Below are 25,108 nucleotides of genomic sequence, written 5' to 3' on the forward strand. Positions count from 1 at the left end.
AACTCCTTTTTGGATTTTTCTTAAATAAGTGGGAAATAAGTACCTTTTATAACATAAAAGAATACAAAAATTCTAAGTTTATACGTAGGTATTTCTAAATAGAATTTCGAGTATGGTTTAATTAATGCCTGATAGGGCATTCATTTACTTTTTAAAAATATTCAGTAGGAAGAAAAAGTTATCTGCTTTTAAATATGTCTTTGGTTGTAAGAGATGTGACTCCCATTTCTGAACTGTTTGTTTCCAGGTAGAGCATCTTGAAAAAGAGACCATTCTTTTACGGCAATCAGAAGGATCAAATGTTGTTTTTAAAGGAGTGGACTTACCTGATGGGATAGCACCATCTAGTGCCAATATTATTAATTCTCAAAATGAATATTTAATACATATCTTACAGGTAGTAAAAATTTTGCATGTGAATAACAAAAGTAATTGATAGTATTTTTTCAATTTAGTCTTCATATATTCCTTTGAGTATTCCTTAGAATATTATCATTGAGATATATTTTTATTGGATTTTGATATTAAATGAAATATTATGAATAAAAGCAATTTCTTCCATTCATCTGTATAAGAAGCATGCTGACATATCTTGTGCATATATGTGTCATGAAACATGATTAACAGGTAGAATAACATGCAGCTAAGGTGGTAATGTATAAATAGGGGAGCACTTATATTTAGTGTTGGTTGGAAAAGCAATTCAAGTGAATAAAGTCCGATACAATTTTTAGTGAAATGATTAAAATTGTTCCTTTTTTGGTTTAACTACTAGAAAAAGTTTTAAAATAAAATTGTCTTTAATGTATTTCTTCCCTTTAAACTTGTGTTAGTTAATCAATTAGTGAATTAGAAAGGGTAGTGCTTTCCCTGTGTTTGTCAGTTTTGCTGCCTATATTGTGGTCATTATGAATGGCCTAATGAGAGATACTCTTTATTATTTCACTTGAAGTGTGAATGCCCATAGCATCACATTCATTTGAAATACAATTACAAAAATGTGTTTGGAATCAATGAAAATATGTTTTTGATTATAAGCACTACTGTCTCCATCTCCTAGATGATCCCTTTGTGAATATACTTGAGTTATGATTATTAAATACTTGTTTTTATATTTGAAAATTACTTTAATCTTTTTTTGAATATTGGAATTTGTATGTTATCTAAGTCAGGGAGGAACAACCTTACCACTTGTTGAAATACTACTTTATAATTCATGTTATATCATTACGTTTAAATTTATAACTTTAGCACTCTTTATGACTTCTCTTATTCTTCTGTAGTATAGGGACACTGTCAACAAGTAAAAGTAGTGTGGCGTTATCATGTTGCTTCAGACAATTTTTTTCATCTTTATTTAAAAAATATATGAAAGTCGTTGTGGTAGATTAAAGAGCACCAGTTGGGAATCTGAAAACCTGTTCATAGCGACAAAACATGTACTTGGACTTCCAGTCCTAGGAGTGCTAGATGTAGCCAAGGCCTTCGGAGCCACACAAGACCTAACTTTTTAAGTGTTGGATTTGCATGTATGTAAGGCACCTGGCACCAGGCTTGCCATATGTGCTCAGCAATGGCTACCAAGTGTAGTTTTAATGAGCTTTTTAATGTTGAGTTAATCTTTCTAAGTCTGTTTCTTTGTCTATAAAATGAAGTCATTGGAAAGCGTTGTTTGAATGGAGGCATGAACAGATATGTTCACAAAAGGGTATGTGAGGCTGAATGACTAGAGGAAGTTTATAACCACTGAATCTCATCATTTATATGGTTACTGAAACTATCAAATATGATACAAATAATTTTACCAGTTTTATAGTACTTCTCTTTATACATATTGCCTCCTTCCATATGCCTTAAACTAAGATGTTCCAGATATTATAGAAATTATCTGTGCTGCTAATGAATTTGGTAACTATATTCTCTTTTATATATTTTTCCATAATCATGTCAGAGTATGACTTTATACTTTCCAATTTAAAATATATTCTGATTCTTTTTGCATTCTTATTTCTAAACCAATTTTTAGGAACTAGAATGTAAAGAAAATAAATTAAAGAATTTAGAAGATTCTCTTGAAGACTATAACAGAAAATTTGCAGTAATTCGTCATCAGCAAAGCTTATTATATAAGGAATATCTAAGGTATAAGTGTTAGCAAAACCTTATAATGTAATTGCAGCATATTCTGTTTAATGATGAAAGAAATGTAAGAAAGTACTTAGATATTTTATTTTACCCTTCCCTCATGCCTTTTCCCTTCTATTTTGTGTCTTAGTTTCCTTATCTATAAATTTCTGAGATAGTAATGCCTTTTGCATAGGGTTGTTACAAAATCTAATTGAATTGTTACATGAAAATGCTCAGATATGAACATTTTGCAAATGTCCTGGCACGTGAACATTTTGTAAATGTCAGCTGTTAGCATCATTCTTCATCATCCTTGTCATCATTATTGATATATTTTCATTGGTAACTAATGTTTCTCCTTATCTCTGCTATTTCATTTGTATCAACCAAATAATTTTCTTAGAAGTCATTAGAATACCAGATCAAAGGTGATTTAAACATGAAGGGTAATTATTATGTGATCTAACAAGAAACCCAAAGGTAATTATAGGGTAGGCTGTGTTTAAGTGTTGTCATTATCTCCTTCTATGTTTTATAAAATAGATGCAGGAGTTCAAGAAAGAGGGAACCATGCCCATTGTAGAAGAGGCATTTTTTTTTTCCCACACAACTTTTTATTTTTAGATTAAAAAAAATTTTCCAGAACCTTCTAGCAGAGCAGACTTTGACTCAGATCACATTAGCCAGAATTGGGCTAATGAGTTGTCCAAGTCATATGTTCAAGTCTCAGCCATTCAGTGGTTAACTGTTAACTGTTAACTGTTTATGCCAGCCAGATTGCAGGTGACTGTAGAATGTCTCTCGGGTAAGCAACAGTGTCTTACACACCTTCTTTTAAGTCAAATGATTTCTACTGTTGTTTGTATTCTAAGTATTTTGCAACTAGTTAACCCTGAAGTTTTAAGAGTAGGGTCAAAATATTGAGAACTAATTTCCAGAATTAGTTTGGAGTGTTGATTATTTTCCTATTTGTTTTCTATTAATAAAATGTTGTAAGATTCAGCTTCAGTTGTTTTATTATAACAGTTGTAGAGTTGTGTCTCATGAAATAATGAAAGTAATTTGATAAAATAATTTCTTTACATTGCATTTATTTAATAAAAATAGAACTTCCAGGCTAAATCTTTGTCGAATGGAATTTTGAGATATCTGTTATCGGATACCAGTAGCTGTGATGCCTCTTGTTTTCCTGTAGTTAAATATTTTATTAGGTTTATTATATTGTCACTTTTATTTTTTTTTTAAGTGAAAAGGAGACCTGGAAAATAGAATCTGAAACAGTGAAAGAGGAAAAGAAAAAACTAGAGGATCAAATCCAAGAAAACGCTGTAAAAGTAAAAGAATATAATGTAAGTAAAACTCTTTTAAAATCAGTGTACAATATCATACTAAGATAGCCACATTCAACAAGTAATATAAATGTGTCTTTGTGCAGAATTTGCTCAGTGCTCTTCAGATGGATTCGGATGAAATGAAAAAAACACTTTCAGAAAATAGTAGAAAAATCACAGTCTTGCAAGTGAATGAAAAATCACTCATAAGACAGTATACCACTTTAGTAGAAATGGAGCAACAGCTTAGGAAAGAAAATGGGAAACAAAAGAATGACTTGATAGCAATGGAAGCTGAAGTTGGTGAAAAAATTGGACGTTTGCAACGATTTAAGGTACATCTGGTTTTTTTTTTTTGACTCTATAAAAACTTTCAAGTATGAGGAAGAGAAGATAGTATAATGAACAACCATCACCTGGATTAATAGTTAACATTTATTAACATTCTGTATTATTGCTTCATCTGTTCCTTGTAGGAATAAATTGCAGACATTTTTTCCCTGAATATTTTAGTTTGCATCTCTAAAAAACAAAGCCTTTTTTTGTTTACATAACACAATAACTTTATCACATCTAACAAAATGGACAATAATTGCCTTAATTATCTAATGTCCAGGCCATATTCACATTTCCTCAGTTGTTCCAGGATCCAGTCAAGGATCCTGAATTGTATTTGGATGTTATGTGTCATTAAGTCTTTAATATTCATAGAATCTCCTGTTTTGTTTTTTTTTTTTCCCTGCTGTGAAAAATGTTGAAGATTTACCTGATTATTTTCTTCGTAATTTTGCTTATTCCTCTATTCATTGTATTTACTAAAAGCTTTGAAGCCTTGGATATGTCAGGTTAAACATTTTTGATTAGAATACTCCATCCATAATCCATTGGACTTTGTAAGTTCTACTTTATGTTGCATCACTTCAAGAGATGGAATGTTTGGTAGTCCCATGTTTCGTGCGTGATTATTGTCTTAGGCAAACAGCAATGTATCTCTACTAGTAAGTGATTTAACTGGTGATATTTTGGTACCATGCAAATAACCAGTTCTTTGCCAGTTCTCCTGATGGCATTAGTAGCCACTAATGATTGTTGTTATCTGATGCAGTTATTTCATTAGGAGTTGCAAAAATTATTTTCTAGTTATGTTTTCTACATGTATTAGCCGATAGTCCTTTGTAAAATAAAGAGCTTTTCCTCATTAGCCCAGCCTATTTGGTTATCTTGAAGTATAGTTCCTACTAGAAAGACAAGATGAAAGCTTCATTCTTTCTTTTTAATGACTAGTCCTCAGAAATCAGAGTTGGTATACTCTGCTTCTACCTGTTTGCCCGGCCTCCCCAGCTTTCTCTTCTTTCAGTATCATTACAGACTCACACACTTAGTCGTTGTTTGTTAGTCTTAATTTTGGCCAGTGAGAGCCCTTTAAAGCCGGCTCTTGATTCCTTTTGACAATAATCCAATAGTCTTTGAACCAAGCTTCAAATGTTGGTTTGTTTTCTGGCACAACAAGATGTTCAAGATTTACCTTATATACTTTTATCCAGGTTTGGAATATACCATTACTCTAAAGAACCCTGGTTCTTTTTAGTGGGAAAGGCATTTAGATACCAAAAACTGGTCATTAGATGTTACTGTTCTTGAAGTTTCATTGCTACTGGTCCCCTTCAGTGGACAAATTAGGAAAATACGTGTATATTAAAACCATGAGTTAATATTGTTATCTCCAGTTCAGATTTAATATAATGGGGTTAGGAAATGGTATGGAGTTGTTACTGGCCTTTGATTTTGTACTTGTATTTCCTTTTTCTTACATGGAAATCTGTTATTAACGTTAAAATAATCGCTCTATCCTATAATATTCACACATTAATTTGAAGATAATCTTGCATTGGTATTAACAACAGTAGCAATGCTACCAGATTTAGTTTAAAATTTCTATATAGTTCTTATTTTCTTTAGAATATCGTTCAATAGGATGTATAGTCAAGGTAATATATTTCTACAGTAACTTGAAATAATTTTCTTTGTGTGTTTATGCTATAAATTTGATATATAGTTAGGCTCATTTGTTTTGCATTTGTCTTCAAACTCAGAGGTTACTTTTCTTTTTTTAAATTGATTTGAATATATAAAACATTTGCATGTTTCAAACATACAGTCAGAGAAATCTTACTTCTTTCCCTATACTTTGACTCCATTCTGCCCTACCTGCTATAGGTAACTGATTATCCTTTTAATGATTCTTTTTGAAGATATTAACAGACACAGGACGTTGCATGCTGTTTGTACTTTTACACCTTGCCTTACATCTTGTTTTATATAGCTTCTTCTAAGCATGTATATGTTCAGTTTACATGTCCAAATTTACATAGGATCATATAAACACAAAAGAATTCAAAGTAGAATTAAAATGAAGTTGAGTTCCTTACTATTTGCTTTTAATAATAGGTGAAATTGTCATGCTAACAAACTTACTTTCAACGTGATCTTAAAGCTAAACGCTGATGGAAAAAGGAACTTGTTAAATAATGAAAGCTATTTTTCTTTGGACATGTAATAAGGAAATTTTGAGTCTTAAGAAATGTTCTTGTTTTTAAAAAATTTTTGTGTTTTTCTTGGAGTTTTGCACATATAGCTAGTGTGTGAGATCGAAGGGAAAACAGAACTAGAATGCTCTTCTCCTCAACCTGATTGTTCAACCTGTATTTGGGGGCTGGTGCGTGACTGTTGGGAAGCCAAAAATTGGGTATTTTTAGGGGACTGGAAATAGGAAACTCTTCCCCATCCAAAGAAAGTGTGAAACCAAATTCCAAGGGTAGGGTAGAATAATGTATACTTACTTGGATGGAAAAGAGAAGCTGTCAAAATGAGATGTGAACCACTATTACAAATATTTTTCCCTCATTACTGTACTTAAGAAGAAATTTTAACCGTAAATTCTTTATCTTCCTCACTTTATAAATTTGGTTATTCGTTGCACTACTTCTTCAACGTACCTAGAGAGAAAAAGAAGTTCAGATATTTCTTCTTAGTGTTAATACAGTGTCTTTGAGCAGTGACTTTTTATAGTTGTATGGCTGATGAGTAGAACATGAAAAAGTAACTTTAAGTCTTTCATATTATTTGAGATAGCTATGATTGAGAGAAATTTTTTTCTCATCAAGGATTGTTTCCTTCATGTGAACCAAAGGTTTTCTCTTCTTACAAAGCTACTCTGTGTAACTGTAATAAGCAGAAATAGCTAAATCGTAATGTGGTGATGCTAATTTTGCCATTCAGCTAACTAAAGGCAAATTTTTTTTAATCTTACGAAATTTAGAAAAGCCATCCAGAGATACATTCTGAGTGATACATTTTCTTGCTGCTGTGTATTGTGCTTTTCTGAAATTAACTGAATTTCATTTTACTGTGACAGTCATGAAAGGATACCCTTCATTTTTATTTTTATTATTTAAAATTTCTAAATATTTCTTATATGAAAGAAATAATTATTGTAATATTTTTTAATACATGAGAAATCTTTTTTTTTAAAAAAATGATTCTAAAATAGGGGCTCCTGGGTAGCTGAGTCATTAAGTGTCTGCCTTTGGCTCAGGTCATGGTCCCGGGGTCCTGGGATCGAGGCCCGCATTGGGCTCCCTGCTTGGTGGGAAGCCTGCTTCTCCCTCTCCTACTCCCCCGGCTGTGTTCCCTCTCTCGCTGTCTCTCTCTGTCAAATAAATAAATAAATCTTTAAAAAAAAATGATTCTAAAATCTGTTTTGCTTTTAGCTGTATTATATTATGCTTCACCAGAAAAAAAATACACCAACTTAACTCAGTGTATCCTTGTTTACATAGGAAATGGCCACTTTCAAGATTGCGGCTCTCCAAAAAGTTATAGATAATAGTGTTTCTTTGTCTGAACTAGAATTGGCCAATAAACAATACAATGAGTTGACTGCAAAGTACAGGGACATCTTGCAAAAAGATAATATGCTGGTTCAAAGAACAAATAAGTTGGAACACTTAGAGGTAAGTTTATGTGGTCCCTGAACCTTGTAATGTTAGCTGTTTTTCTTGGGTGATACTGGTAGGTGCAGAATGATTTCCAGATGACTTCATCCTGTCATTCTCCCTTAGTCCACTTGCATAATTTTATTGAATCAAGCCTCTTTTCCCCAGGCACTTAAAAAAGAAAAAGGGGCATGAACCAGATAGGGAATATAACCAAGAGAGGAAGCATCATTAAGTACCCATCCCTTTCTCTTCCCCCTGAACCCAGGGCAAATATTTTTCTTATAGTCCTTGGCTTATTATGTTCCTTGGGATGATATATCCAAGAATGGCTCTTCCTGGACCGTGAATGAACTCTGGAAATTCCCATCCTTTCTTATTGTACAGATAAGAAAAAGTAAGATAAAGTATCATAAGTTGCATTCAAAAAATATGTGAATATGGCCCAGAACCCTCTGTAGTTCTCTTTTAGCCACTTGACTTCCATATCTTTAACAGTAGGCAAAACCAGCTCCTGTTTTGTTCATCTTCCTCTTCAAAAATAAAGGCTTACGTCTTTTGACTTGTTCTCTATTGTGATCCTCTCCTAGGACAGGAATGAGGTCTAATTTTGAGGCTTCATTGGTTGTACTTGTGTAGAGGGACACAATCAATAGTACACCCAAATGTCATTTTAAATAGCTTTGAATGACTCCTACAAAATTATCTGAGTTATTTATTAGTACTAACTATAAGTAATCATGATCAGTTTCCTTTTTACTCTTTTTGCTAAAGAGAGATGATTATGTTAATTTTTATAGAAAATTTTGAATATTTAGATGTGGTAATAATTTATTTTACTTCTTCCCCATCTTTCATGTTCTGTGCCCTCTTCCTCTGAAGCATTTGAAAATCCTATGTAAGAAATGTGTTATGTAGATAACATAGCAATAAGTAATTTTTAACTTTTATTTATCTACTTTTCCAAAGAATATTTTTCATCTTTCCTTAAAATTTAAAAAAATTTGCATTTGAATTATATCCCTTCCTCTCCTTCCCGCATCTCGATTATAATTCTGAATATATATTTATCCCTGTTGGCAGTGTCTTCATTTTATTCTTTATTATGTGTATTGTGATAGCCATTACTCCTATCCCTATCACCCGTATTACCTTCTCCTTACTGTCACTACAGTGATTATTCTAAACATGAACCTGACCATGTTTCAAACCTATAAACAGCTGTTAGTCACTTAAAGAATAAAAGTCAAATTCCTTTCATGATTAGCCCCCACTTACCTCATGTCATCTCCTGTGATGCTGTAAGTACTCTTACAAGTTATGTTTTTGATACTGAACTGCTAGTTTTCTGGAACACAGTGTTTTTTCCTATATATGTTCCTTTGTACCTGCTGTTGCCTTGTCTAGAAAACTCTCCCCCCGACCCAGCTTATGTGCTCAGTGAATTTCTGTTTATGCTTAAAATTTCATTTAGACATTTTTTTTTCCAGAAGTATCTTTATAGAACAAAGTCCCTCTGTTTACATTAGTTCTCTGTCTTGTACCTAGTTCTGGTATTTATATCACATGATACTATGAATGTTGATATGTCTGCATCCCTGACTGGAATATAAGCTTCTTTTTTTTTTTTTAAAGATTTTATTTATTTATTTGAGAGAGTGAGAATGAGAGAGAGTACATGAGAGGGGGGAGGGTCAGAGGGAGAAGCAGGCTCCTCGCTGAGCAGGGAGCCCGATGCGGGACTCGATCCCGGGACTCCAGGATCTTGACCTGAGCCGAAGGCAGTCGCTTAACCAACTGAGCCACCCAGGCGCCCTGGAATATAAGCTTCTTGATGTCAGGAACTCTACTTAATTCATTTTTGTGTGTTTAGTGCATCCTGTTTGGCACACAGTTAAAGCTAATAAATGTTGACCTTGAGAGAGTGATTAATGGTGTAGAGCCATGGTGCAAAGGTCATCAAATGTGGTGATTAGGTCGTGAGAGTAAAGGTGATGAAAATCAAATTTCAGAATATAAAGAGAGTGGGTAATAAGAAAATGTAAAACTCAAATGGCTGATAAGGCAGTAGAAAAACTAGAAATTTGATGACAGAAGAAAAGAGAAATAGATATGGGCTGAGGTAGAATCGAGAGGAAGATTTGTTTTATCAACTTTTTTCTTTTTTTTCTTTTTTAAAGATTTTATTTATTTATGTGAGAGAATGAGAGAGAGAGAGCACATGAGAGGGGGGAGGGTCAGAGGGAGAAGCAGACTCCCTGCTGAGCAGGAAGCCCAGTGCGGACTCATTCCTGGGACTCCAGGATCATGACCTGAGCCAAAGGCAGTCGCCCAACCAACTGAGCTACCCAGGCGCCCCAACTTTTTTTCTTTTAAATAAAGGAGACCAATGAAGTTTGAGGGGAGAGGGAAAGAAAATTTATTTATTTTTTAATTTTATTTTATTATGTTATGTTAGTCACCATACAATACATCACCAGTTAGGAAAGAAAATTTAGAGCGAATAGGGAGAGAACGATTGAAGATTGGAGAGGAGGATGGTAAAAGCGTGCGTGCGCTGCGAAGGCCGGGGTGGGGGTGAGGATAGGATCTGGAACAAGACCAAAGTTCTCCTTGGAAGTCAGGATTTAAGAGAAAAAAAGGGGTAGAAAGATGTTTAAAACACTCTAATCCCTCTTTGTTGTTTTCCTATGTATTTACACTACCTAGACCTAGGTTGTAATTGTGCCTGTTACCAGAAAGTCATGTTTTATTCCCTTATCTTGCTTTTCTTTTTATTACAAAATATCCTTTAAAGAAAACCTCATTATGCTGTTTTATCATTCTTCATAACACATATTACCTGACACTGTATTATATATTGGCTTCTTTTCCAACTACCACCCCTCCAAAAACACACAATAGAAGTTCTAGGATAGAATTTGTTTCTCATTAAAGTCCAGGGCTTAGAATACCTGACATACAATAAGGATTCTGTTTGTTAAAACAAAGAATAAATGAGCATATTAAATTTATGTGGCAACTCCTACATTTATATGTCCAGCCTGACTTCTCAGTGCTGTAATGGAATTACCTACTTTACAACTCCTGTTTCAAGGGGATCTCAAATGTAACTTATCCAAAATAATCTCCTGATGTCTGTTCTTCTCATAGTCTTTTCTGTTTCAATATGCACTACTGTTACCTACTCAGGGAAGGCAGATACCTTAGAGTTGCTTTCTAGTCATTTCTCTCCCCTGTCGTTTTTATTTCCTGAATATAATTCATTCATATGTGTCCTCTTTTCTCCATCTTCACTGCTAGGACCCTATTCATCGGGACTTTACAATATCTTCCTAATTTCTAATTTTCCTGAGTACCCCTTTATTTATTCTCTATATTGCCTTCAGAATGATTGTTTAAAACTTCCTCCTTAAAATCTTTATGGTTTCCTATTATATATTAAGTTAAATTCCAGTTCCTTATCTTGACATACCATGCCTGGCCCGGTATGGCTCTGTTATCTCTCCCACTTTACCTCATAGCACTTTTCGCTGTTATTTTTGCTGACTGTGCTCAAGTCCTCTAACACCTCAAACTCAGTCCTGCATCCGAGTATCCAGGTTTGTCTGTACATCAGCCCTTCCCCTGGCTGGTTTCTTCTCAAGACTGGCTCCTTCTAATACCTTAGTTTTCAGCTTAAATACCACCTCTTCAGGAGTTAATACCTCCTTTAACTGCTTTATATTGATTTGACTCCTTTTGTTTTTCTCTGAATCCATACTTTGTGTATCTTTCTAGATCTTTACATTTTTAATGATTATTTTGTTTGCTTACCTGTTCACTGTCTGCTGCCTTCCACACCCTCCCCGACTCCTGCCATACACACATACCCACAGACACCAAATGGTGAGGCCTCTGAAGGCTAGAATATTGTGTTTCTTTTCACCATGGACATGCAGCACCTCACTGATAGCATGCTAGGGATGCTCAGTAACTATTTGTGTGAAACAGGGAAGTGAGCAATCTTCATTGTTACGCTTGTGAAGTTCTCAGTATTCTAGCTTGGCCAGAATGCACATGGCAGAAGCTAATGCTGAGAAGCCACAGATCGGATACACGAGATTTTGATGATTACTTTAAAATAATATTTTCTTTATGTATGTGTGTATATCTCTCTCTCTCCGTGTGTGTATGTGTGTGTGTGTTTGTATGTATATATTACATGTAGGGGAGCTCCTAATTTTGTTTAAAAAAAACTAGATTGTGAGTTTTAGGAGATATTATATAAAGTTAAGGCAATATCACTGCTGTGGTATTAGCCTGAATTACAGTGTAGTTTCTCAGTGATGTTTCTGTTTTATTCAGTGTGAAAATGCATCCCTAAAAGAACAAATGGAATCTATAAATAAAGAACTGGAGATTACCAAGGAAAAACTTTACACTATCGAACAAGCCTGGGAGCAAGAAACTAAATTAGGTAAGTATTAGGACTCTGATAATATAAAGTGATGAAGATCTAACAGTGAATATTTTTCATATATAGTTCCTTTTCTATATTCGGTGAAAAGGAAGTATTTTGATAAAAACGAACTCTGCCTAACAGTTAATTTAGCAGGCAGCTGATGAGTAATATCTTGTGCTAATCTCTACCAAAATTTGATTTTTAGTTATTTAATTAGATTTATTCCTAGTGATATCATGTATGTTAAAAAATTATGACTAAGCATTAGCTATTTTGAACCATTTAACAGTCAAGACTAATGATGATTTTTAAATACTATATTTTAGTGGTACTATTAGGAATTTTCCACCGTGTGTGAAGTTCTATTGGGAATGCATCATTTGATATATTTAAATTAAAAGGTCACCATAAAACATAAATAAATTTTTGAAAAGAATTTATATAGCCCATAGTTTGACTATTATTATTTTTTATATCACCTTATCCATGTTTACATGAGCACTGGGTATTGTGTGGAAGTGTTGAATTAATATATTGTACCCCTGAAACTAATATTACACTGTGTGTTAACTGGAATTTAAATAAAAACTTAAATAAATAAATAAAATGTAAGTTTGATTCTAATGGAAAAAATATATACTTTAACATTGTATTATATTCACTGAGATGTCAAAATATTTCTGTTTTATTCATCATCTTATACATACAAATATTCATGCAGTCTCTTACTGTTTCAGTGATTAAATCACTAGGTTTCCTTATTTTTGCTATTGCTTATGGTGCTGCAGTGAACATCTTCAGGTATATCTAACAGAGATATTACTGTCTCACAGGATATTAAAATCTTTGTGCCTCCTGATAGGGTTTTCCATATTAGTTTTTCAAATGGTTATCCTGGTTTATGGTATTTAAATAATTTTTTATCTTACTAGCATTGTGCTTTATAATTTTCTAATAAATTTGCTCCTCTGGATAAAGTGTTTTTGTATGTTTGTTTTCTAGACCTTAGATCTCTAATGCTATTCAGAGTTTCTATTATGGAATAGAGCTGTTTTTTTAAATTGGTAATTGGGACATGTAGTACTTTAAGTGAAGACTAACATTGGGCCTAACATTATCTAAAAGAAGCTACTTTCAGAAATGCAATTTTTAATTCATTAAGAGATTAAAAGTGAATTGACTTCCATGTAGCTTCTACATGAAAGAAGGTATCTTATATCCTAAGATATAAAAAAAGAGTATTACATACAATTGTGGTAAGTTCTCTGTTCATTTTACCCTAGTCTCTCTTTAATTAAGTGCTAGATTCCCTATAGAAATTCCTAAATTTCTGTGAGGAATAATTTTTATTATCATATGACTGATGAAGAATGTAAGTTCCAGGGAGATGAAACAGGATAGGCAGTATCCAAACAGGACTAGAGCTAAGACTGGAATCCAGGTCTGTCATAATAAGGCTCATGTGTTTTCCATGGAACCATGTTATTGCATCCTTGTCTATAATGGCTAAAATATTTGGGATATGATTTTGATAACAGCTTGAGATTGACTTAGTATTGTTGCATATAGGAAATGAATCAAACATGGATAAGGCAAAGAAATCAATAACCAACAGTGAAATTGTTTCTATTTCCAAAAAAATCACTATGCTGGAGATGAAGGAATTAAATGAAAGGCAGCGGGCTGAACACTCTCAAAAAATGTATGAACATGTGAGGACTTCATTAAAGCAAATGGAAGAACGTAATTTTGAATTGGAAACCAAATTTGCTGAGGTTTGATATAATTTTTATGCAATTAGAGTAAGAATTAGTCATGTTAGACATTGTATTTTGTGAGTGATTAGTTTGTATTTTTGAAGTAACGTAGTATAGTGCTTGTGCTTCATGTAATGTATATATAGAAGAATAAAAGATGTATTTTTAAATCTGAAATGTTTAAAAAGAAAGCAGGTATTTCTGTGAATAAGTTCTTATTTCTCATCAGCATTACATTAGAGTTAATGCAAAAAGGTATTATTTGCTTAATAATGGTGTTCCCTTCCACTACCATCCATTCATTTAACAAATATTTATTGAGTGCCTGTCACATGCTGGACACTGTATGGGGGCTGGTGTTAGGGCAGCAAACAAAATAGACAGTAATCTCTGCTCTCAGGACTTTACATTTTAATAGTAAATTTTAGACTTTTTTGATATAGTCAGAAATATTAAATTGGATGGCAATAAATATAGTTTGCAAATATTCAACAATTGAAAAAGAAAGAACTCTTGTAATGTTTACTTTGAGAATTTGTATATTTTTTTGAGAATTAGTATATATTTAAAACATGTCATTTTGTTTAACTGAGTCACTAAATATATATTAATAAGATTTTATTAACTCATTTGTATTTATTTATAGATGATATAATTGAAGTAAAGTATAACGCATGCACCACATTTCAAACAAATTTAAGAAAATCAGAGATTCAAATATTAGACTGTGAGTTGTCTAATATAAATGACTTTGGTGGGTTGGTGTATAACCAGAGTTTTTATAATGTGTTCCTGACTCTTTCTCTTTACCCTCTTCAATTTATTCTTAATATTTCATCACACCCAGTTCAGTATGGCTTGCCTAATGCCAAGTAAAGAGAACTGCAGTATGGTAAAAGCTAAACTGAAAGGGAAAACCTCACCAAAAACTGATATATCTGAACATTTTTTTGTTGTTTTTTTCTTAGCTTACCAAAATCAATTTGGAAGCACAGAAGGTGGAACAGATGTTAAGAGATGAATTAGCTGATAGTGTGAGCAAGACAGTAAGTGATGCTGATAGGCAACGGATTCTAGAATTAGAGAAGAGTGAAATGGAACTAAAAGTTGAAGTGTCAAAGTAAGTTCATCCAAACTTTTCAGTTATTAGGTGTGTCTACTCTAATTCATCTTTAAGAAACTTAATTATAGTGGTTTGGGGTAAAACTCTTCGTGGAATTGATACTGGTCATTTTTATTTTTCTTTTTTTTGTAAGAACAAGATTAAATAATATTAACAAGATTAGTTTTTAACAGGCATAGATAATAATATTGAAGAGGAAATAACTTCCCAAGATTCATATTTTTCAGAGTCCAGGAATAGTATTGCAGAAAGCACTGAACTTGGAATTCAGACCCTATGCAGCCTAGTTCTTCCACATACTGATATTTTTTTGGAGGAAAGTGTGGTAGTCATTTAATTTATTTAAATTTAAATTTCTTACGTCTGATAAAGGGTTAGTATCCAAAATACACAAAGAAATTATACAACTCAACACCTAAAAAAAACAAATAATCTGATTAAAAATGGGCAGAAGAAATTAACAGGCATTTCTCTAAAGAAGACATCCAGATGGCCAGCAGACACATGAAAAGATGCTCAGCATCACTCATCATCAAGGAAATGCAAATCAAAACTACAATGAGATATCACTTAACACCTGTTAGAATGCTAAACTCAAAAACACAAAAAACAAGTACTGGCGAGGATGTGGAGAAGGCAAGGATGTGGAGAAAAAGGAACCCTCTTGCCCTGTTGGTGGGAATGCAAACTGGTGGAAAACAGTATGGAGGTTCCTCAAAAAGTTAAAAAGAGAACTACCCTATGATTCAGTAATAGCACTACTAGGTATTTAATCCAAAAATACAAAAACACTAATTCAGAGGGATACGTGCACCTCTATGTTTATAGCAGCATTATTTACAATAGCCAAATTATGGAAGCAGCCCAGTGTCCATTGATAAAGAAGTGATATGTGGAATAATATTCCAGTATTCCAATTATTGGAATATTATTCAGCCATAAAAGGTTGAAATGTTGCCATTTGCAACAACATGGACGGAACTAGAAAGTATAATGCTAAGCAAAATAAGTCAGTCACAAAAAGACAAATACCATATGATTTCAGTCATGTGTGGAACTTAAGAAACAAAACAAATGAGCAAAGGAAGAAAAAAAAGAGAAAGACAAACCCAGAAACAGACTTAACTATAGAGAACATCTGATGGGTACCAGAGAGGAGTTGGGCGGGGGTGGGGGGGGGGGGGGGAGGGGGGGTTGGGTTAAATCAATGATGGGGATTAAGGAGTGCACTTGGGATGAGCACTGGGTGATGTATGAAAGTGTTCAGTCATTATATTGTACACCTGAAACCAGGATAACACTGTATGTTAAATATACTGGAATAAAATACAGTAAAATAAATATATTAAGAAATTGCCACAGCCACCCCAACCCTAAATGACCACTACCCTGATCAATCAGCAGCCATCAACATTAAAGGAAAACCCTCCACCAGCAAAAAGATTATGGCTCGTTGAAAGTTCGGATGATGGTTGGCATTTTTTAGCAGTAAAATATGTGTATATTTTTAAAATATTTTATTTATTTATTTAGAGACAGAGTACGAGCAGGGGGAGGGACATGGAGGGGGACAGAGAGAATCTCAAGCAGACTCCACGCTGATTGCGGAGCCCGATGTGGGGCTCGATCTTATGACCCTAAGATCATGACCTGAGCTGAAATCAAGAGTCAGACATTTACCCAACTGAGCCACCCAGGTGCCCCTGCAATAAAATATTTTTTAATTAAACAAAAAGAATAAATGTTAGTTTCTTCACTTTTTTAAGAGAGTACTAGTATCTGTCTCTTCTACTTGTTCTATAAGATTGCTATAAAAATATGAAGAAGTCAGATTTTGCTTCAGTTTACATTTATTGAGTACTATGTACTGTGCTAGGTATTAAACATATATTAACTCACATAATTATACTTAATAACCCTAAAGTAACATTGTGATTTTTATTTTACATGTGGAAATAATGTATTCACTTGGAACACAAAATATATGTAAGAAATAAATACTGTGTGCCAAGTAGATGCTGTGTACTCATTCTGGATAATTTTTGTCAATTCAGTAGAAAGGTAACAGGAGCCATAAGTTGATTTCTCAAGGACAAATAATTATTTATGAAAAGGGTTTTATGGCTTGCCCATCATAAAGTTGTTTTTTGGAGCCTTGATAGCCCTTTGGGAATGTCTGTTATTCTCAGCCCATTTCACTATGAAGGACTCCATTGGTATTCTTTCTCTTAACCTCATAGACCTCACCTTTTGAAATAAACTAATTTATAATTATTCATTTTATTATATTTTAATTTTTAAAACTTACGTAACTGGCAATGAGACTTTCTAATCAATGTGAGGAAACCTGACTTATCACAGTGAACTAAAATTATTCTTGCCCAAAGTAAAATGCATTTTACTTTACCTCTGTGCTCTTATAATAGTAGTCTTGTAGGAAATTTAATAATTTACCATCAAGCTTCCCCCATTTTAATTGTAGTAAGCATATAATCTTTCTTTTTCACTTTTTTTTAAAGATTTTATTTATTTGAAAGAAAGTGAGAGCACAAACAGTGGGGAGGGGCAGAGAGAGAAGCAGACTCCCTGCTGAATGGGGGGTGCCTGACTTGGGGCTGGATCCCAGGCAGGACCCCAAGATCATGACCTGAACCAAAGGCAGACAGTTAACTGATTGAGCCACCCAAAGTGCCCCTCTTTCACATTTCTGATAGCTTGTAAATTAAAACATATATTAATCCACCTAGGGAACCTAGGAATTTTAAATTTCTGTATTCTTAACTGTACAGTATGTCAAATAAACCTACTTCACACCTCATTCTAGCTCTGCCAAACTAGGATAATAAGTATCTTATGAAAAAAGTGTGGGAGAGGAGTTCTATGGCCATATAGATTTGGGAAATGCTGTAGATGTATAGTTTGAGATAATTTACTTTAAAACCTCTCAGAACATTTCATACAATACTATGTATTACGAATTTTCAAGGGAGAGGGATGTTGGGAATGGTATTTTTTTTTAACAGAACACATGTTAACCTCTCATGGAATTATATTTCATGAAATAGCTGAGGAAATTCTGCTTTAGTATTTGATACTAAGATGCTGGAAATTAGCGGCTTTTCCAAGAGTCTAGAAATCTGAAATACTGGTATTTACTTAGAAAATGTACCTGATTGTTCCTGAAGTATCTTTTCACTTCCTAGACTGAGAGAGATTTCTGATATTGCCAAAAGACAAGTTGAAATTTTGAATGCACAGCAACAGTCCAGGGAAAAGGAAGTAGAGTCTGTCAGAATGCAACTGTTAGACTATCAGGTAGGTACAGTATTGGCTCTTCTAAATAGATTTTTTTCTTTTTCCTAAATTCACATTAAATGTTGGGCCATTTTACAGTTTTAATCAGAGAATATATCAAATAGAACCTCTTATTCTTGTTAATTGTAACTTGATTAGAAAAACTCTTTAATTTGAATTATCATTCATGATACAGAAAAGCATTTAAATACCTACAAATACATTGTGCTGGCCGCTAATCAAAGTTAAGACCTGAGGAGAAATAGTTAGGTTAGTCTTTGATAACAGTATTTTCTCTTGTATTAATATGTAGCTTTTCACACACATATTCTGCCATTATAAATTTTTTTAGGATAAAAAAATTGTCCACATTAGTGTTATACCAGTATTGTTATTTATGTATGGAAGTTGAAAAAAGCAGTAATATGCCAACTTTTATTTAAAGTTAGATGCCAGATTTGGATTTTAAATATGTTTGATTCTGGGTTTTTTTTTCTTTAACAAGTTTTGATAATTAAAATTAAATTTAATTAAAGCTAGGCTAGATTTTTATAGGATCTCATGTACCACACTTTTTAAAATTTTATTTAGTAATCTGTGTTTTTAAATCCATGATAAGTGTCATTAGAAAAGCTTGAAACTGACTATAAATATATACTTTTTTATGTTAGGCGCAGTCTGATGAAAAGGCACTGATTGCCAAGTTGCACCAACACATCGTCTCCCTTCAAATTAGTGAGGCTACTGCTCTTGGTAAGTTGGAGTCAGTTACATCTAAACTACAGAAGACAGAGGCCTGTAATTTGCGTTTAGAGCAGAAACTTGATGAAAAAGAACAGGCTCTCTATTATGCCCGTTTGGAGGGGAGAAACAGAGCAAAACACCTGCGCCAAACAATTCAGTCTCTACGACGACAGTTTAGTGGAGCTTTACCCTTGGCACAACAGGAAAAGTTCTCTAAAACAATGATTCAATTACAAAACGACAAACTGAAGATAATGGAAGAGATGAAAAATTCTCAACAGGAGCATAGAAATATGGAAAACAAAACAATGGAAATGGAATTAAAGTTAAAGGGGCTGGAAGAGTTAATAAGCACTCTAAAGGATGCCAGGGGAGCCCAAAAGGTAAAACATGGACTTTCAGTTCAGTGTTTCCAAAAGAGTTACATAGTAATTTTAAGTTCTTAATATGTAGCTATCTGAAAAATGCTTACTATATGACCAAAATTCCAATTATAAGTTATTATTGTAGATTTTATAAGTTAAGAGTTTCGGCTTTTTGAATGTCTATTTGTAAAAGTAAAATGAGACTCTTCTAAACAACGGTTTTGGTAGAAAGGCTTAGATTGTATACTATCAAAGAACTTTAAACACTCTAGAAAAGTTTATATGTATTAATTAAATACTAACTTTAGTTATTTGTAAACATTATAGAAACATTTGAAGAATGTTATATTAAGGTCACACATATTTTTTAGAAGAGTATGAAAATTCTAAATGAACTTTGTGCCTCAACAAAGGATAATTTTTATCTTATTATAGAATATATATTAACTTCAATTAAAATTATTAGGATCAATGGAGAAATATTTATATAGGTAGTGTTTACATTTGTACATATTATTTGTAAATGTTTAGGTAATCAGTTGGCATATGAAAATAGAAGAACTTCGTCTTCAAGAGCTTAAACTAAATCGAGAATTAGTCAAGGATAAAGAAGAAATAAAATATTTGAATAATACAATTTCTGAATATGAGCACACAATCAGCAGTCTGGAGGAGGAAATTGTGCAGCAGAACAAGGTTTCATTTTATATTTATTTTGCTCTTTTGTTGCTAAACATAAGGATATTGCATGAGCAATTGCATTATTTTCTTAATTGAATGTAGCTCCTGTTATTTTTCTTACAAAATACTGTTTCTTATTTTCTAAGGCTTTCAAAAAATTTGTATTTACTTATGTTGTAATGGTAGTTTTATTTTTTCTAAAGATTTTATTTATTTATTTGGGAGAGAGCAAGAAAGAGACCACGGGCACAGGGTTCGGGGTGGGGAGGCAGAAGCAGGCTCCCTGCTGAGCAGGGAGCCTGACGTGGGGCTCTATCCCAGGACCTTGGGATCATGACCTGAGCTAAAGGCAGACTCTTAACCAACTGAGCCACCCAGGCACCCCGTAATGGTAGTTTTAAACTTAAAAGGAACAACACATAAATTTAGTTGGTAAGTTAGTTTTTATTTCGATATTAGTTATTTGACTTTTCACAGTTACGAATTTCAACTGGCTCTCACTGATGCAGTGTAGAAGGCAGCTTGGTAGAGTAAAGCACGTATACTTTAGAGACAGATGAAATTCACCAAGCTCATGCTTGCTTGCCTTAGAAATTATGTTGTTCCCTCCGCCTAAAGTGTTCTTAGCTCAGGTCCTTGTATTGTTTATGCTTTCGTTACTTCCAAGTCTTAGCTCAAATGTTTTACCTTATCAGTGAGGCCCTTCACTAGGCACCCAGTATACAGCTGTAAATCCTACCATCAGGATTCCCTAAATAGGGATTCCTTTTTCTCCAGCACTCATCACCCTCTGACATATTTATTTATTGACTGTCTCTCCCTCACTAGTACATAAGTTTCAAGGTGAAAGGGACTTGGTTTTGTTTACTGTTATGTTCATATTACCTCGACTAATGCTTAGCACGTAGTACATGTCATTAAATGTTATGGATGGATGGGTACATAGAGAGATTGAAATCCTGACTTCTCATCTTCTATCTCTGTGATCTTAGGCAAATTACTTACTTAAATCTCTCTGACTTTGCTTCCTTTTTCCATAAAATGAGAATATAGTGACCCCAAAGGGTTGTTGTGAGGATTAAATAAGAAAATGTATATAAACACTTTTGTTATATGCTTGGTGAGTGTCTGTGTGTGTGTCTGGTACAGTTTCATGAAGAAAGGCAGATGGCCTGGGACCAAAGAGAAGTTGAGCTGGAACGTCAACTAGACATTTTTGACCATCAGCAAAATGAAATACTAAAAGCAGCACAAAAGGTATGAATGATTAATTCTGTTTGCTACTCTGTAGCATGACCTATGATGTTAACCAACAGAAATGTTTTCTAAAGTCAGATGGAATTTTAATTGATATTATCTTCTTATATTTCAAATATAAATGGGGTTTAACTATGTCCTTGTCATACAGTTGTAACAGTATTGTTCTTAATGATGTAACTGCTTTTTTTTTTTTTTTCCAAAAAATGCTATTTCTTAATAGTTTGAAGAAGCTACAGGATCAATGCCAGACCCTAGTTTGCCCCTTCCAAATCAACTTGAGATTGCTCTAAGAAAAATTAGGGAGAATGTTCGAATAATCCTAGAAACACGGGCAACTTGTAAATCACTAGAAGAGGTAATTAGAAGGATTTGCATTTTTATTTGTGTATTATTGGATATGTTTGTGGAATTTTCTAAATATTTTCTGACAGAGGTGAAGCATAGAATTATGAATTTGTTGCTAATTCCAATCTCCTTTTCTACTCTACTATAATATTTTTAATAGCCAATAAAGAACAGCAGATATGGCTAATTTGAATTTACTGCCCATTTAATCACTACTTGTCACTTTTGGGCACACTGATCAGTAGTAATAAGCATTATACTTACATTATACTTACAGAAAATAATATAAACTGAAGGTGATTTTCATTTTGGTTTACATCTAAACCTTATAAATGCATTTTAAAATTTTGTAAGTAAAATTGTCCATTTTTAATCAGTTGAGGAAACCTAAGATTATTTTTCAGTAATTGTAAGATTTGACATTTATGTGAACTGCCACTGAGTTACTTGATTTAAAATATCTGCCTTAATTCTATTGAAGAGTAAACATTTTTCCTGTTTTATTTTAATAAACTACATATTTTATAATGGTGATTCATTGATTTAAGCCCCTAAAGTTCCAATTTTTATACTCAGCTGACTTCTATGGACTACTCTTCTAGGGCTCTGATAGTCAATGGGCCAAAATAAAAGGAATGATTTATTACATTTCCTTTCTAAATCTAGTATCACCACACATTTCTAGTTCTAAAACTGTAAGAGCTAAATAAAGTACCTTAATTAAATTTTATTTTCATCATAACAGTGAAGTTTATAACACATGCAATAATCTTCTAAATAAATAAAACATGGGTGCAGATAACTGCTGTCACATGGAAACATAAGAAATATAACCTTATTAATATCAATATAGTAATCTGACCAAAATTATAAGTAATCTGACCAAAATTCAGATGAACCATTTTTTAAAAGAAAAAATATACTTTAATAATTTTATTATAACTCGATCACTGCAGAAACTAAAAGAAAAAGAATCTGCTCTACGGTTAGCAGAGCAAAATATTCTGTCAAGAGACCAAGTAATCAATGAACTGAGGCTTCGATTGCCTGCCACTGCAGAACGTGAAAAGCTGATAGCTGAACTAGGCAGAAAAGAGATAGAGCCAAAATCACAGCACACACTGAAAATTGCTCAGCAGACCATTGCAAATATGCAAGCAAGGTTAAATCAAAAGGAAGAAGTGTTAAAGAAGTATCAACATCTTCTGGAAAAAGCCAGAGAGGTATGTTTATATTATGCTATGCTGTTTTATTTATTACCATGTTTTTTACTCAAATGCCAAATATTATTCTGCCCTGAAGTGGTAATTCGTTTCTTGCTTTCAAATGATTCTATTTCAGAATTTTTCCTTTCACATGATTGGATTAGAGATCTGTCAGTAAAACTGGCAGTCTGTATATGTCTATCTTTCTCTCATGGACTAACTAAACCAGGAATAGCTGTCATGGTGCAACCGTTATGATTTTGAAAAATATCAGTTGAGTTTATAGGTAAAGATTGAGGCAATAAGTTAGAATGAAATCTATCACACTAGTAGTCAGTGACAATCCAATTTGCTAGAACGTTGATGGGAAAATCTAATATTTAAAAAACTTCCTAGAAACAAGTTAAAAGGTGATGGATACATATTATTCTAATATTAAGAATAAGTTGTGATTTAAGGCTGGATTTATCAGTTTGAACATGTACTAGGGGAATGCATACTGGTGTGTGTGTGTGTGTGTGTTTGCAGATATTGTTCCTTCCCTATCTCATAGGGATTTTGGAAGGTTAAAGGTAATAAAATATTTAAGATCTTTAGAATGTGAATTTACTTAAGTCATAATTTAAGATGCAGTTTTGATTTGCTGTAAACAGGAGCAAAGAGAAATTGTTAAGAAGCATGAGGAAGACCTTCATATTCTTCATCATAAATTAGAACTACAGTCTGATAGTTCACTCAATAAATTCAAACAAACAGCTTGGGTAAGATTCTTTGTTCTATTTTTTAATGATTTTTGAGACCACATAATTGTAAATTTAGTTCTCATGATTTTTTTTTTTTGGAATAGAAGCCATTCTACCTTTGTTGTTGGAATAGTCTTCTAAAAACACAGCTCATTTTTCTCCCTATATCTACATCTTTAGTAGCTCACTGCTGCCTACAAAATCATGTTTATATTCCTTAGCCATGTACTCAAAACCTTGCATGATGTGACCTCAGTCTTTCTTTTCAAGTTGTGTTCATTGTGAGTTTACCAATATCTAACCACTTTTCTTGTTCTGAATTCAGTTCATACTTGCTTCCTTTGATCTTTGTCTTCTGTATGTGTGAAAGGGCCTTTCATCTCCTAACATGCAAATCTTGGCATTCTTGAGCCTTAACTCATGAATTCAATCAACATTTATTGATCGTCCACTACATGGAGGTGCTTTGCTCAATGCTGGGAATACAAAGAATAAGATCTCTCTTTCCTGTCTTGTCATTGGCTATTAAATATCATTAAATTTTAGATTAGATATTATATTTTGACCATCTGAGGAGGCAAATTAAAATTATGGAATAAGTATGGTATTGAGTCATACATGCTCATGGCTAATTTATTCATTTTTCCTAGGATTTAATAAAACAATCCCCTACTCCAGTTCCAACCAACAAACATTTTATTCGTCTGGCTGAGATGGAACAGACAGTAGCAGAACAAGATGATTCTCTCTCCTCACTTTTGGCCAAACTAAAAAAAGTATCTCAAGATTTGGAGAGACAAAAAGAAATCACTGAATTAAAAATCAAAGAATTTGAAAATATCAAATTAAGGTAAGTTTTAGGAATGTATTATAAAAATAGGCAAATGGTAATAATGATGTCGTGAGGACAAATGTAAGCATTTGCTGTGTCATGCACTGTTCTAAAAACTTTATGGATATTATCTCATTTTTATCCTCAGGACTATGACATAGTTTATTCTCCCCATTTTTCATATAGGAACCCTAACATACCTTAAGAGGAGATGGAAAAGCCATGATTTGAATCTAGTCAGTCTGGCCCAAGAGCCAGCTCAAGATTCTTGTTCTAGAATCTCGTTTTTAACCTCTTTAATTAAAGCATTCTGTTTCATCATCTATAAAGTAGAAATGACAGTAGTTACCCTGGCTCCTTTATGGAGGCCAAATGATACTGTATGTGAGAGTAATTTGAAAATTGTAAAGTAATATATAAATATAAAAACTTTTGTTTACATACCTATAACAGTTTCTAGCACATAGTAGAGTTTCAGTAAATACTTCTTGAATGAAAAAATTATTCTGTTAATTAATCATAGTGACAGTAGATTCATTCTCTGTATTAGAGATTCTAAATATTGCTCAACCAATTTATCAGAATACAGATTTTAAACCTAAAATAGGTTTATAGTTCATGTATTTTGTAATCACTGTAGAACTGTTAGGAATGAGAGAGTGTCTGCATTGTGTGAGTGGAGGTCTGCATCCTGGGATTCCCCATGAGAAGATATTTGCATGGGGATCAGCACTTGAATAAAGACCGCCAGAAGGAAAGTAGGAAGCACAAAGCAGTTTATTAAAGTGAAAGTGGGAGAGCAGGCATGTTCCCTTAGGTTGCTTTGAAATGATATTATTGGGTTTCTCTGGGCTTGGAGTTG

General features: G+C 33.2%; 1 protein-coding gene across 1 annotated transcript in view; it reads left to right on the top strand.

The window, feature by feature from the left end:
* The window catches only part of CEP290 (centrosomal protein 290), an 85,965-nt gene that overhangs the window by 30,238 nt on the left and 30,619 nt on the right, over positions 1-25,108 (top strand). The window contains exons 22-37 of the mRNA XM_021687316.2: positions 248-397; positions 2,027-2,142; positions 3,374-3,476; positions 3,563-3,793; positions 7,298-7,471; positions 11,801-11,912; positions 13,467-13,672; positions 14,623-14,774; positions 17,981-18,092; positions 18,743-19,198; positions 19,712-19,876; positions 21,011-21,118; positions 21,342-21,476; positions 22,423-22,689; positions 23,325-23,432; positions 24,065-24,264. Of these exons, the coding sequence (XP_021542991.1) occupies positions 248-397; positions 2,027-2,142; positions 3,374-3,476; positions 3,563-3,793; positions 7,298-7,471; positions 11,801-11,912; positions 13,467-13,672; positions 14,623-14,774; positions 17,981-18,092; positions 18,743-19,198; positions 19,712-19,876; positions 21,011-21,118; positions 21,342-21,476; positions 22,423-22,689; positions 23,325-23,432; positions 24,065-24,264 (2,795 nt within the window). The remainder of the gene's footprint in view (positions 1-247; positions 398-2,026; positions 2,143-3,373; positions 3,477-3,562; positions 3,794-7,297; positions 7,472-11,800; positions 11,913-13,466; positions 13,673-14,622; positions 14,775-17,980; positions 18,093-18,742; positions 19,199-19,711; positions 19,877-21,010; positions 21,119-21,341; positions 21,477-22,422; positions 22,690-23,324; positions 23,433-24,064; positions 24,265-25,108) is intronic.

This window comes from Neomonachus schauinslandi, chromosome 5 (assembly GCF_002201575.2).
Source record: "Neomonachus schauinslandi chromosome 5, ASM220157v2, whole genome shotgun sequence".
Classification (NCBI taxonomy): domain Eukaryota; kingdom Metazoa; phylum Chordata; class Mammalia; order Carnivora; family Phocidae; genus Neomonachus; species Neomonachus schauinslandi.